Genomic DNA, 13,005 nt, shown 5'->3' with positions numbered 1-13,005 from the left:
CTCTTGGAGTAAGCGGATTGCGATCCGCTAACTCGTACTTGTTCTAAGTATAGAACGATAGGTCGGTGACCAAATAACGCTTCCTCAAGCGCTAAGCTACGGCAGCCCCGCTGCATTCGAATTTTCGATATTACTCATTTCTCAAACATGAGTAAATTGCTTGATCGAGTCAAGTTAGCCTCGAAGCAGACATTGAACGATTCCTTTTTTCGCCCTTGTATTTGCTGATAAAGTAAGTAACCTGAAGCTTTACATTGATAGCTACTTACATTGTAACATGTTGTATCAACATATTAATGTTGTTTGATAAACAAATCAAGTAAGACTCAATTGCAATTTACAGAGGTAGGGAGATTCACAAATCAACCCCTGCGAATATATTATATTACGCAATTGAAGCCAAGGAGAGGTAGCTACATGCCTTATCTCATTTCTGAAAATATTCACATTATCTCTTTTAATTTTAAGGTCGCATGCTTTAAGTTTGCAAGCTCTTATGTTGCGAAAACAAGGCAAATACAATTGCCTTACGTTGCGGAGAGCAGAATCTTTCTCGATCGACGACCTTCCAGTTTTTTTAATCATGCGCTACATCCCAGTAGCGGTAGCGCCCTTGGTATGCCTATGTCTTCTATCCAGCACCTCCGCATCACGTTTTCAATTCAGTCTGACATCTCGGACGGAGGTTCGTGACTCCACGTGCTGTAACCTTTTGCAGAGTATGAATCACATTGACTATTGAAATAGGAATGCTTTATGGAGACAGTTAATGCTCGCGCCTCGGACAACAAAGTGCTTTTTCGCTTTGGCATTCTTGAGCCAGAAATATACGATGTTGTTGACGTTGCGGTACGTCGGCTGAAGCTTAAAAATGTCAAGTATCAAAGGAGAAATTGAAGTTCAGCGTTCATGCAGGTTAAAAGTCCGTCACAACGGGAAGTGATGACTTGGAAATCGGAGCAGAACAACTTTAAAACGGCTGTGATACGCGAAAGTGGTTTGTATCACTTGTGCTTTCGCAAGCTCAAGGGCGCGTCATCTATAATCACGCTATTCTACTCGTTTGACTTCATATCGACTGGTGTCCGGAGCTTAACTCTGATACCGAATGTGACGGCGACGATCAACAAAGACACTCCAACAATCTCTGCATATATGCAGATGGCACTGACCACGCTAAACAGTGAAGTAATTAGAATGGGGGTCATGGAGTTCGATCTCGTGGGCGTCTCGCAAAGTATCATTCGTGGCAATACTCGCGTAAAGCTTTTGCTTACGGTGGACAGTATCACAGACGAAGAGTATGTGGATATAGCACTAGCAATGCTGCCTGACCGCATGCAGCATCCGATCACGTGGAAGACAATGGAGAGTTATGCTACAGGTGGATTTCGCGACTATGTGATTGACGACGCCGCGACGGAGCTTGGTAGTCATGTTTCGTTTGATATCACGGAAATTTTTGAGAATAAGCTTAACGGTCCTGCCGAAACAATTACATTTTCAATTCACGCACAAGAAAATGGTGATGCTGTCGTGTTCGGTACCCACCACGTTTCGGAGGATTACTTCCCGCACATTGTTGTTGAAGGTACGTATCTTTTTCAAATTGATACCGATAAAACAAATACTGATATGGTTTGATAGATCTCGGCTTAGAGCTGATGCACGAAGTCGCGTACTTCAAGGAGTCGGTCTTTACTCTCCGTGGCGATATCTCGTTTATCAAACATCGAGAAAGAATGAGTCGTGACGGTGCGTGACCCAATTGTCCTGTGGTATGGTGCTGAAGTGTAAAATGTTTTAAAAACAGCTGCCGAGAGTGCTAATTCCCGCGTGAAGTGGATGTCATTAATTACCAACATTCTGCTCGTTGCAATTGCTTTTGGACAGGTTGTCTACATTCGCAGTATGCTTGAAAGTAGCTACTAAAGTGCACAAGCTCGACTTGGCATGAAGTGATGTGTGATAAGATTAGCGGGGTAATGCTGCGATTTATCCTACCGAGGTATTCCAAAGTACACACAAAATTAAGTCACGTGTTGTCTCCGTGCTTTGCATTACAAAGTCAACTTCTCATAGATCGACATCACAGTCTAGACCCCAACACGAAAGCGTCTCCTCTGTGGTCTCTCGATCCTTCAGCATGAAAAACTTGACGGATTGACAATTAGCTGAGTAGGCAAAATATGAAGATACTTGTCGGCTATTGTACTTAGAAAACATTGACATGGTGTAGCCACCAGTATCATGAATTACGACAAAGTCACCCACGTGAATAGGTGGAAGTAGCAGTTGTTTGGCGAGATAGTCGCCAGAAAAACAAAGCGGACCCGCAATATCTTGACATAAGTACTCGCTGCTGAGATTCTTCTTAGAATGTCCGTGATGGTCAAGTACAGAGATGCAATGCGACCAAAGTTCTGGTTGATAAGCTGTCCGAGGGAATTGGTCTGCGCCAACGTGCACAACTGCGATGTGCTGTCCTACCCAGTTTTTGATAGCCTCAACCTTGGACACCGTGACTCCAGGTTTAACAAAAATACTGCGACCGAATTCCGTGATAATCGACGTAAACCCGCTTGCAAATAGTTCTGGGACTTGTTCTCGCAGCGTGTTTGCGTAATCTTGGAAATCATATGCCTCGCATTCTCCTCCGTCATACACAGTTGGCATGCCTCCACCAATGTCAAGCACACACACTTGCTTATATCCTACGTGAGCATTAATTTCGAGGGCAAAATGGACTGCTCTCTTTACTCCAGCAGCTAAGAGATCTAAAGAACAGCCCTGCGACCCAACATGCACGTGCACGCCATGAAGCCACGGGTTCTGCTTGTAAATCGCTAACAATCGAGGCTTTGTCGTTTCAGTTAGCGGGAGTCCAAACTTGCTAACAGCGGTTGCTGTGCTAGTGGCGTCTATGGTTCCACCTCCCACCATAGGATTGATGCGCAATCCAAATTGTGCCGCGCATGTTTTCATTGTTTCTTCGGAATTGCCCAACTTCGCCAAAATTTCATTTACTTTGCAAATTTCTTCCTCATTGTCCAGATTGATGTAGACTCCCGCAAGCACCATTTCGCGCAGTTCATTTAATGTCTTGCAAGGTGAATCGTAAACGATTTTCCGAGGCTCGAACCCGAGTGACAGCGCATGCTTGGCCTCAGCAATGGACGCACACTCGGCGCCGAAATTTTGAGCAAGCGCACCACGCAATATACCACGTATAGGATTGGCTTTGACGGCAACTGCATGGTTGAATTCTGGCTCGGGAAAGGCACGACACAGATTGGCCAGACGGCTTTTGAATGTGTCCCAGTTAAAAAGATTAATTAATGGATTCTCGTCAGTTAGCAGCTTCTGGGCAAGTGCGGCTTCTACCACATGTGAGATGGCTGCACTGCGTGTGTGCTGATGGGTGTAAGCGATGACGGCATCCTTGTGCTGTTGTTGCTTTAACAGTGGCGCAGTATAACACCCAGATGTAGCGACTGCCGATTGCTTCACGAGAGCCTCCAAAACAAGCGTTGCAACTTGCACTGTCGTTTCAGCCGAGATTCCAGCCTTAGTACTTAGCTTACTGTCACCACAGAGCTGCTGCGCCACTTGATCTGCGGTCTGCTGTCCCGAGATTAGCGCCTCTGTGTAGGATGACCTCGTCATTTTTGATATAGTAGATTGCTTAAAAACATAGTCAGACAATAAAAATATTTCTATAGTTGTTAACCACTTCAATACATAGGTACATATTGGTATGGCGTTGTACACATGCGTCACTGCGTGTTTTGGATGCAGTTTATGATTCCGTATTGATCAAGTAGCCGCCGCTCGAGCTGCTCGGCACTGCAACTAAATATTAGCAGTAAGCCTTAGACTTAAAGGCAGATGACCAAAACTGTGGTTGATTTTTATTTATGTGCTATTTAGCACATTTGTGCTAGAAAGCATGGCTGAACCATTCGTCACTCGCGATTATAATGTCATTCACCATTAAGATGTGTGCGGTGCTTCGCACCACACACCATAAAATATTGGTCAAGTGTTCGTGTAAAGGTCGTGGTGGCAGTTTGCTTGGTTTTCCTGTTTTAAATTGATGACTTTAAGTCAAAACGTTCAGGCGCGGTTGTCCAAGTACTCGGCTCACCCCAGATATTGTTTTGTCTTCTGCCTTTCAGTATTTTCATGCCGCATAAAATTCTCAAATAGTCCAATGAGTTGCTTAAATCATGACACGATGCATTCAACAAAGGATTTCGTCGAATTGAGATTTGATGTAGGAGCTGCGCACTGCATACCAAGATCTGTCGACCCCATTCTTCTATGAATGTACTTTGAAAACAGCACAAATAGATGCAAATCTCTTTTATTTATTATTAATAGCTGGGAGAACAGCTACGCAACAGACAAGCGAATTACGACGAACTGAAACTCCTCCAACGCACATCCCAATTCAATGGTCAAACTCCTCAAATCTCTGCACTCCAGATGCTGTTTATTTCTACTTTTCCTCACAACAGTCAAAGACTTTTTACACGCCTGCTGAAATGGCTCCACGAACATCACACCAGCGCAACATTGACGAGATCAACCGTCTCGACGGCTACGATATAATTATCGTGTGTACGTCCACTCCACATCAGGCGCAATATTGGCAGGATCGCCTTATGGCCACGCGTGGCTCAATCTCCCCAAAGTATGCCAAGGTCATCGCCGTATATGAAGACTGGGATGGTGGCGCTGGCAACGGCCTCGGTACTCTTTACGCGTATAATAAAGCTCTCGCTGCTGCTAAAAAACTTTATGGCATCGATGTACCGACGCTTCTTGCCGACGGCAGGATAAGTGTCGCGCTGTACCATACTGCTGGCAAGGGCACGCGTCTTGCGCCACTTCCAGGCAGTGAAAATAACAACAAATCTGGCGTGAAGTTACCGGCTATGGTGGAGGTGACGGGGAAACATGTACCTATGACAATCCTTGAGGCTGTTGTAAAGCAGACTGGTGTGTATGCCTCAAGCCGTCGCGGACGTCTGTCTGTTTTTTGGGGCGACCAAGTGTTTATTCCGTCGGCTGAAGTTAAGTATAACGCGAATCATCACATTGATATTTTAGCAGCACTTGCTCCTATGCCCACGGAAAAAGAATGGAAAGAAAAGGGTCTTGAAAAGTATGGTCTAATTGCAGTCAACCAGCAAGATAGTGCTGCTCAGGTTGACAAAGTCACTCACGAGACTGCCATTCGTCTGCTGGCTTCATTTGGCGAGGTGAAATCGGTGGGCACTAGTTTGGGATCTTTTAGTGTGGACTCTGACATGCTTCAGGCGTTGCTTACTGAATTTTCCAAGGAATTAGCTGCCAAAAGTGGGAAGCTCGATAGCGACCCACACTTTTGGATGCCGCTCACGCTCGAGCTAAACGCGTACACGGAAGTAATGACGCAGAAGGGTACCGAGATTCCAGAGGCTACTGCGCACTATCAGCGAATGCAGAAGATGATGGCAACCTTCAAGAAGAACCGAACAAAAGAACTCGGGCTCTTTGGCTGCGTAGATGTCGGTAGCGACGTGTATTGGTGGGACTACGGCCAATTAAAACTTTATTTAAAGAACAATCGGCTAGTGACTCAACTGGGACTTGAGGCGGATTGTTTGCGCTTATTTCTTGGCATTGGAAACAATACAGAGCACAGTCAGATTGGTGAGAATGCGATTATCGACGGTGCTTTCGTGTTGAATTGCGAAATCGGTCACGGTGACATCAAACACAGCGTGCTGAGTGGCGTTTGTGCGAAAGAAGTGCATGCGGAGGGATCAATTCTCATAAATGTGACTGCGCACTCAATTATGGCTCCAAATTGTGTTGTGTACAACGTCACTTCTGATGAAGTCGATGGACTGTGCTTGGAAGAGGGTAGCGTAGTTGTGGGCGTGCTGTTGCCAGACGGTAAGAGAATTGTCATGCGCTCAAGCATGGATGTTTGTGGTGGAAAGGCATGGAAAACGGTGCTGCAGGAAAATCAACATTCGTTTGAAGCGATTTATGAGCTTAATGCTGATGCAAACGTGCAAAAGTTAGAAAAACTAATCCAGGACGAGCATATTAAGATGCGCGAAATGGTGTTGTCTTCCTGAATGGCGTGATAGATTGATCAAAGCTAGTCTTTCTAAATTTTAAGCGGAGCGATCTCGGTGAGAGCGTTAGCAAATAATATAAATTATCGCTCTATCAAAAACTGATAGTGGCTAAGATTTATTTGCTGAAAATTAAGGTAATGATTTTTGGACAAGGAAACCACAAAAATTCGTCGATCTGAATGCCGTGTTCCAGACATACAAATTGTCACCTCTTTTCTATCTAGGATCAAATAAACAAAATCAAAATCCTGTGTTTGAGGCACAAATGGCATCGTCCTGACCTGATTAATGCAGTTTCTGATCTCAAATTGCAAATAAGGGTCACTCTCCGGTGGCCGCTTTAGTAATAATGAAGCTGAACCTTCTGATTTCGTCTTGCATTGCTCGCGCAAACATTATTAAAACGTCGCGCTCGAAATTTAAAGTACGCATTGTGAGTTCCAACCCTGAAAGATCCCAATGTAAACTGATCTGTGAATCTGTCGACATCAACACAGGAATATATTTCCTGTAAAAGTGATTCCTGAATATTGCAGACGCCGGTTTAAGCTACTCGGTGCGATAACGAGTTGTATACGGAAGCAATGAAAGGCAAGGCGTATGCACGAAGAAACTATCAGTTCTAATGCGCGTTTTCAATTATCACAGAAATCATATGATCTAATATCAGCCATACTTGGTAGTAAAGCAAATAGGGACAGCAAAACCATGTCAAGAAGTCGTTGATATGAGTTGGTCAACATAGCATCTGTTTTGCACAGATTATACTTCAATAAGAAATACACGATTTTTTCAACAAAATTCGTACTAATCAAGCTGATAATCGACAATTGAACATTTGACAAGGTTCATGCCTCTCTGTCAAAAGTGCGATGCTATAGTAGAATAATTAATTTCGCTTGGAATACAACCTTTAACACAAAGTGAGGGCAACCTGTTACACTCGTCTATAACGTAACACCACCTCATGATTTACCATCTGCATCTTGGGAGTGCACTATCCAAGGGGAATTTCAGTCAACACTGCATCTGAAAAGTCATCACTTTCACATGGAAAATGTTTACCATTGCTAGGTTACGACATCTTCGGATCACATATAGCTCTCAGTCTTCAAATTGACTTGTTGAAAACGGTCGACGTACCAACTCAATGCCTTGTATATCAGGTTCTGTGCTTTTTGCCGCCTTCGTGGTGACCGGATCAGTCACTTCAATAGCTTATGGCTTTCAGCCTGGCAGTGGCGGGCGCGTTATGTGGGAAGATAACTGTGACTTTACTGGAAACGATTACCGTTGGATGCGAGCTATTCCAAACGTGTGTGGGGATGTCTGTGCGGATGACATAAGGTGCACACATTGGGCCTGGAACAATTATGCCGGTGGCACATGCTGGTTCAAAACAGGCACTCCGTCGGCCAAAATTACGAAGTGGAGCACGAACTGCGGCTACGTGGTTTTCCGTGCCGCACAAAGCCAAAGTCAAGTCCAAGTGCACGGTCAGACTTCTAACAATGGGTTGTTGGCTGCCGAAGGGACTGATATGTTGCTTCGAATAAATAACTTTCGGTCACAGAATGGTCTACCTGGGCTCTCAATCGACAACCGATTGGTCTCCGCTGCCACTCTTCACTCGCAGGATCAGGCAAGAAATTGCAGAATGTCACACACTGGCTCAAATGGTTCAGGAATCGGCGATCGTGCTATGTTGCAAAATTATAACTTTAACTTTGTCGCGGAGAATGTTGCTTCCGGTCAAAAGACGGTGGATGAAGTAATGACTGCGTGGATGAACTCGCCCAGCCACCGTGCCAACTTGCTTAGCAAAGACGTAAGACACGTTGGTTTTGCAAAGGCGGTGAACAATAACTGCAACCTAGTAACTTACTGGACGCAGGACTTCGGTCGTTTGGCTTAAGGCGCATGGTGCAAAGTTTTGGTAGTACTGAGGGGCGTTAGTCAATATTACGCTACTATTTGAGCATGCAAGAATAGAAAAATGATTAAGTAACAAATCAAATAGTAAGGTTTTTTGTTTTGTTTACTAATCATATTGCGGAAGTACTGATAAATATACGTCTGTCTCAGGGACGCTGACATTACTAGCATGTGTGGCCACGTACGGACGTCGAGAGAATAGTAGAGCACAGAATAGTGAATAAAAATTACAAAGACAAGAGTCACGAGAGTCTCGGCAATAAGGAGCGAAATTCGGATTTACAAGCGGTTTCGGATAATTACGGCACTACGTGTCTCGAAATGATAGCAGCTTAAAGGTTTCCACGAATGCGTTCCGAGACGTCGCCAATACTGTGGTGGGCGGCTGACCAGGCGCAGTGAAAAAGACCTTCACGGTCTGTACGCTCGTAAGTATGACCACCGAAGTAGTCACGCTGGGCCTGAGTAAGGTTGGCAGGTAGACGCTCGCGACGGAACGTATCGTAGTAGCTAAGCGATCCTGCAAACGAAGGAGTAGGAATGCCACTAGCCACAGCGAGCGAGACCACGCGGCGCCATGAGTACTGACGAGCCTGCAATTCAGCAGCAAAGTCCGGGTCAACCAGCAGTGAAATCAGCGAAGCGTCCTTTGTGTACGCTGCCTTGATGCGGTCCAGGAACTTGGCACGAATGATGCAACCGCCCTTCCAAATACGAGCACACTCACCCAGGTCAACGTTCCAGCCCAATTGGGAGCCCGCCTCACGAATGAGGTTCAAGCCCTGAGCGTACGAGCAGATCTTGGAAGCGTACAGGGCCTGACGCACGTCGTCAATAAGCTGCTGCTTGTCTACAGCAGGAATTTCAGAAGGACCCGACAAAATTTTGGAGGCGAACACCCGTTCATCTTTGCGAGCGCTCAAGTATCGAGCATCGAGAGAAGCAGTGATGGTGGGGGCAGCAATGGAGCGCTCAGCGGCTTCCTGCACCGTCCAGCGACCGGTTCCCTTCATGCCAGTTTTGTCCAAAATTTTGTCCAAAACGTAGCCGTCATCCGTCAAATCGTCCTTTTTCGCAAAAATTTGAGCCGTTATTTCAATTAGAAATGATTCAAGTTCGCTCTTATTCCACTCGTCAAAGACGTTTGCTAGCTCTTCGTTCGTAAGGCCGCCGGCAATCTTAAGAATGTCGTAAGCCTCCGCGATAAGCTGCATGTCGCCGTACTCGATCCCATTGTGTACCATCTTAACGTAATTGCCAGATCCAATTGGACCTAAGTAAGTAGTACAAGCCCCGTCATCCACCTGGGCGGCGCACTTGGTGATAATAGGCTCGAGCGCGTCAAAAGCCTCCTTGGGACCACCAGGCATGAGCGAAGGACCGTTGCGAGCACCTTCCTCACCACCAGAAACACCCATACCCACAAAGTGAATGCCCTTGGGCTCCAATTCGCTGGCACGGCGAACACTGTTAGGAAACCACTCATTGCCGCCGTCAACAATGATGTCGCCAGGCTCCATGAATTCCGCGAGCGAGGCAATTGTCAAATCCACAGGCTTGCCAGCCACCACGAGGATGATGATCTTGCGGGGACGCGCGAGCGAGTCCACAAATTCCTTTAGATCCTTGTAACCTACAAGGGGCAGGTTGCCTTCATCTTTGGCGCGTTGTACTGTAGCGTCCACCTTATCGGGGGATCGGTTGCATACAGACACCTTGAAGCCATGCGATGCCATGTTTAGTGCAAAATTCTGGCCCATGACGGCCAAACCGTAGAGTCCAATGTCCGAGAGGTTGGCCATAGCTCTAATTAGCCTTTAGAAGAAAGCTTGGGTGCGGCGCAAATTTAGGAATGACGAGGGGGGGGATCTGATGACGACATTGCATGAAAATGGGTATTACTCCCCGTTAAACCTGTTTTGATTGTGGATATTTTAATGAGGAAATTTTCATCACCAAGTTATAATATGGTATCAGATACTGTAGTAATGATGTGTAGATTTGTATGACTGAGAGCACAATCGTTGGTATTATTTCTGTATGAATTAAAATTATCTATGTGGCAAGTTTCATGATACGTAATGGCATGACTATTCATTTCAACCAATAAAAATCCATATACTCGTTTTTTAGCTTCTGAACAACTTAGATTTAGAAGTCTCGAATATGAGACTGCAGTGCGTATCAGTCTGTTCACCTAACAGTTAGGCATGCACCAGGCGATCGATATAACAAAAATGAGGGGTACTTCAAGAAATCTTAGAGCAAAAGGTTGGCGTTGCTAATCGTCCAAGCTAGTCCGATTCCATTTCGATAGTGATGCGTGATAAGGAGAAACTGAGTGCCAAATTACATCTAAAGCGCCTGCAAGATGGTGCTCAAAAGCCACTTCTTGGCGCACCCAAAGTTCTTCTGCTACACGCTATTATTGACTGACGCCTTTGCAACACATGGGACTGGAAGTCACTTATCGCACTTGATCTGCATAACACATTTGAAGACGACAGAGACCACTTCGTTGCATAGTGTGAACGTTAATGAGCGCAATACGTTAGGAAACAAACGTCACGGTTCTTTCTGACAGTTTTCTAATCGGTCGCGCTATTAGCTAAATAGAGTTATTCACACGGAGCTTGTCTGGATTACACCATTGAGTTCGACGAAATCGCAGCATGTTTCGAAAATTCTCAATATACTACAGCTGATGCTATTGATTGCGTCATGTCGTGCTGGGCTCCGAAAACCACAGCAGTCGAGCTAAAAACGCAATAAATCTGCTACGATAATGTAGAAGGTGAAAATGGGGATCGTTATATCACGACTATGAACTAATTGTGGGTTACTAAAAACCAAAAGTGTGTCTTGACTGGGAATTACTGATTGCGTGTATTGGAACGTAATTGATCTCTCTCGCTAGACAAGCGTGGTAAAGCACTAGTCACTTTTTGAAAAGGTCGAGACTAAGTGCAATTGCGCGCTATTTCGTTGCGTTGAGCTAGAGGCCTGACTCAGCCACGACGCTGGGTGGGAGAGACTGGTGCGCCCTTCTGCCAACATGTTTGATGCTGGTCTTGTTCTTTTAGCTCATAAAGATTCAATTTGAAAAGCGAAATAGACGTTGGCATCATTCATCGTAATTCAATGCATCGTCGAACAGCACAGTTGCCTCTTATCATTTACCCAAGCTCGGCTGCTAATCACTATTTGACACGACTCACAGTCACCACATACTGATACTGACGAATTAAAAGCTTAGGATATAATAAAATATGATAGAAAACCCGATATATTTATCTAGCACAAAGTAGCATAGCAGTTCCTTTCTTCGTTACAGTTGTGCACAAACGCGTAGAGTAATGTTCTCGTGATTTCGTGAGGAAGCAGCGAAGCTGCTAAACATACTCTTGAGAAAAATTGAAGTCAGCTACCGCTGACTTAAGTCTGATTTGGAAATTTATGTAATGTATATACTCCTTCACGCTTTTGTCCTTCAGTTCGAGACCGGATGTAGTCCAGTATTGTAGCGAGCAGAGTGTTGGTACGAAAAGCGTGGCTACACGCATTCAGCAAGGATTTACCAAAAAGATGATAGAGCATATATATTGCTATTTTTACGAGCTCTTACATTCTGAGGCGTCTCAAGTACTTGAACATAAATGGGTCTCAAATTCACGTCCTAAAAAAAAACGGCCTCTCGAGCCAATCCTCTGTGTATTTCCTATCATGGACTCTGCGAGTCTGAAGCTACTTATGAACACGGTGTCACAAGTCATTCTAATTACTGAGCGTGCAGCGGGGCTGCTGTAGCTTTGTGCTTTGAGAAAGCGTAAGTTAGGTCACCGACCTCTCGTTCTATACTCAGAACAAGCACGAGTTTAGCGGATCGCAATTCGCTTACTCCAAGAGTAACTATGGCCTTAACCAAAGGCTAATCAATTCTTCATTTCAATTCAAAACTAAGTTTATTTATTTTTATCTGCGGCAAAGCCGCCAAATTTAAATGCATGGATTTTCCTAAATATGTATAGTAAAATCTAAATACATGTGTAAGTACTGGTTATCCAGCCTCGTACCGTATTCTTGTTTGGGTGTGGTTACACCATGCCCATCTGGTGTGACACACACCATTGTTACCAGGGTATGTGTAACCCTGTTACACTCTCCCCCATTAAGATTGAGAACATTTATAGTTCCAATCGATTATTGCCTCAACGAGGCCTGCGTTGCCGTTAGACTCTGCAAAACGACTTCCGTGCTCAATGAGCCCTGTGTCAATGACACCGAAGTCTCCAAGTCTTGCTGGTTCCGACAGCGCTCACGGGCAGAGCCCAGCTTCATCTTCCGCACACGGTGCTATGTCGGACCGTGTCTCCGCGGCATCGAGGGATGTATATCCTAGGCTCGATGAGCCCGAGCAATACGCCCCGCACACGCTAACGGTGACGAGTGACCTCGTTGGGGATGTGGAGGCGGTCGACTCCGAGCCTGACACTCCTTTTCCCGGATGGAGTGACGAGGAGGGCGAGCCGCACCAGCGACGTGTGACGAGCCCTGCTCGCGCCTTGCGGACCCCATGTCCGTTTCCTGACTTCTCGGCACCTGAGAAACGTGATTTAATCACCTTTGACCTCGATGAGATACAGAAGCGACAGCTGGAAGCTGCCCGTAAGGCGGCTCTGATGCGCGCCCATCCACGGTCGGTCATTAACCCTCGTGTGGAATATGGCTCCCGCCCGGCGGATCCCGCTGTTGAAGCGAAGGACGCGGTAACTCGATCGTTACGCCTCTACATCATCGGGCCCCCGGCCATTACGGAAGATGAGCTTGCCGAACGGAAAGCTCTTCGATCTCGTTTCTTGGTTCCATAAGAATTACCGTTGGAAGCTTATCGCACTCGTCTGCGTGCTCAACGAGGTGGCTCTCGTGTACCCGT

The 13,005-nt window shown here is 45.7% G+C and overlaps 6 protein-coding genes across 6 annotated transcripts; 3 read left to right on the top strand and 3 right to left on the bottom strand.

Annotated features, from left to right (window-relative positions):
- Positions 1 to 583: 583 nt before the first annotated feature.
- Positions 584 to 1,932, top strand: PHALS_05774 (conserved hypothetical protein; the record flags this gene model as incomplete). Its single annotated transcript, XM_024723072.1, has 5 exons — positions 584 to 685; positions 748 to 849; positions 916 to 1,591; positions 1,648 to 1,755; positions 1,814 to 1,932. The coding sequence occupies 5 exons, from the start codon at positions 584 to 586 to the stop codon at positions 1,930 to 1,932; spliced, it is 1,107 nt and encodes a 368-aa protein (XP_024574085.1).
- A 144-nt stretch (positions 1,933 to 2,076) lies between these two features.
- Positions 2,077 to 3,666, bottom strand: PHALS_05773 (hypothetical protein F443_08357; the record flags this gene model as incomplete). The annotated part of the gene is made up of 1 exon (XM_024723071.1): positions 2,077 to 3,666. The coding sequence occupies one exon, from the start codon at positions 3,664 to 3,666 to the stop codon at positions 2,077 to 2,079; it is 1,590 nt and encodes a 529-aa protein (XP_024574084.1).
- Positions 3,667 to 4,547: 881 nt separating this feature from the next.
- Positions 4,548 to 6,134, top strand: PHALS_05772 (the record flags this gene model as incomplete). Its single annotated transcript, XM_024723069.1, has 1 exon — positions 4,548 to 6,134. One exon carries the CDS (start codon positions 4,548 to 4,550, stop codon positions 6,132 to 6,134), a length of 1,587 nt encoding a protein of 528 aa, XP_024574083.1.
- Positions 6,135 to 7,287: 1,153 nt separating this feature from the next.
- PHALS_05771 (CAP domain) lies at positions 7,288 to 8,052 on the top strand (the record flags this gene model as incomplete). Its single annotated transcript, XM_024723068.1, has 1 exon — positions 7,288 to 8,052. The coding sequence occupies one exon, from the start codon at positions 7,288 to 7,290 to the stop codon at positions 8,050 to 8,052; it is 765 nt and encodes a 254-aa protein (XP_024574082.1).
- Positions 8,053 to 8,404: 352 nt separating this feature from the next.
- PHALS_05770 (6-phosphogluconate dehydrogenase) lies at positions 8,405 to 9,874 on the bottom strand (the record flags this gene model as incomplete). Its single annotated transcript, XM_024723067.1, has 1 exon — positions 8,405 to 9,874. The coding sequence occupies one exon, from the start codon at positions 9,872 to 9,874 to the stop codon at positions 8,405 to 8,407; it is 1,470 nt and encodes a 489-aa protein (XP_024574081.1).
- A 1,526-nt stretch (positions 9,875 to 11,400) lies between these two features.
- On the bottom strand, positions 11,401 to 11,635 carry PHALS_05769 (uncharacterized protein; the record flags this gene model as incomplete). The annotated part of the gene is made up of 2 exons (XM_024723066.1): positions 11,401 to 11,464; positions 11,544 to 11,635. 2 exons carry the CDS (start codon positions 11,633 to 11,635, stop codon positions 11,401 to 11,403), a joined length of 156 nt encoding a protein of 51 aa, XP_024574080.1.
- Positions 11,636 to 13,005: the final 1,370 nt, after the last annotated feature.

The sequence above is a fragment of the Plasmopara halstedii genome (genome assembly GCF_900000015.1).
Source record: "Plasmopara halstedii genome assembly, contig: Scaffold_291, whole genome shotgun sequence".
Lineage (NCBI taxonomy): Eukaryota > Oomycota > Peronosporomycetes > Peronosporales > Peronosporaceae > Plasmopara > Plasmopara halstedii.
This window is presented reverse-complemented; position numbering and strand designations above follow the sequence as displayed.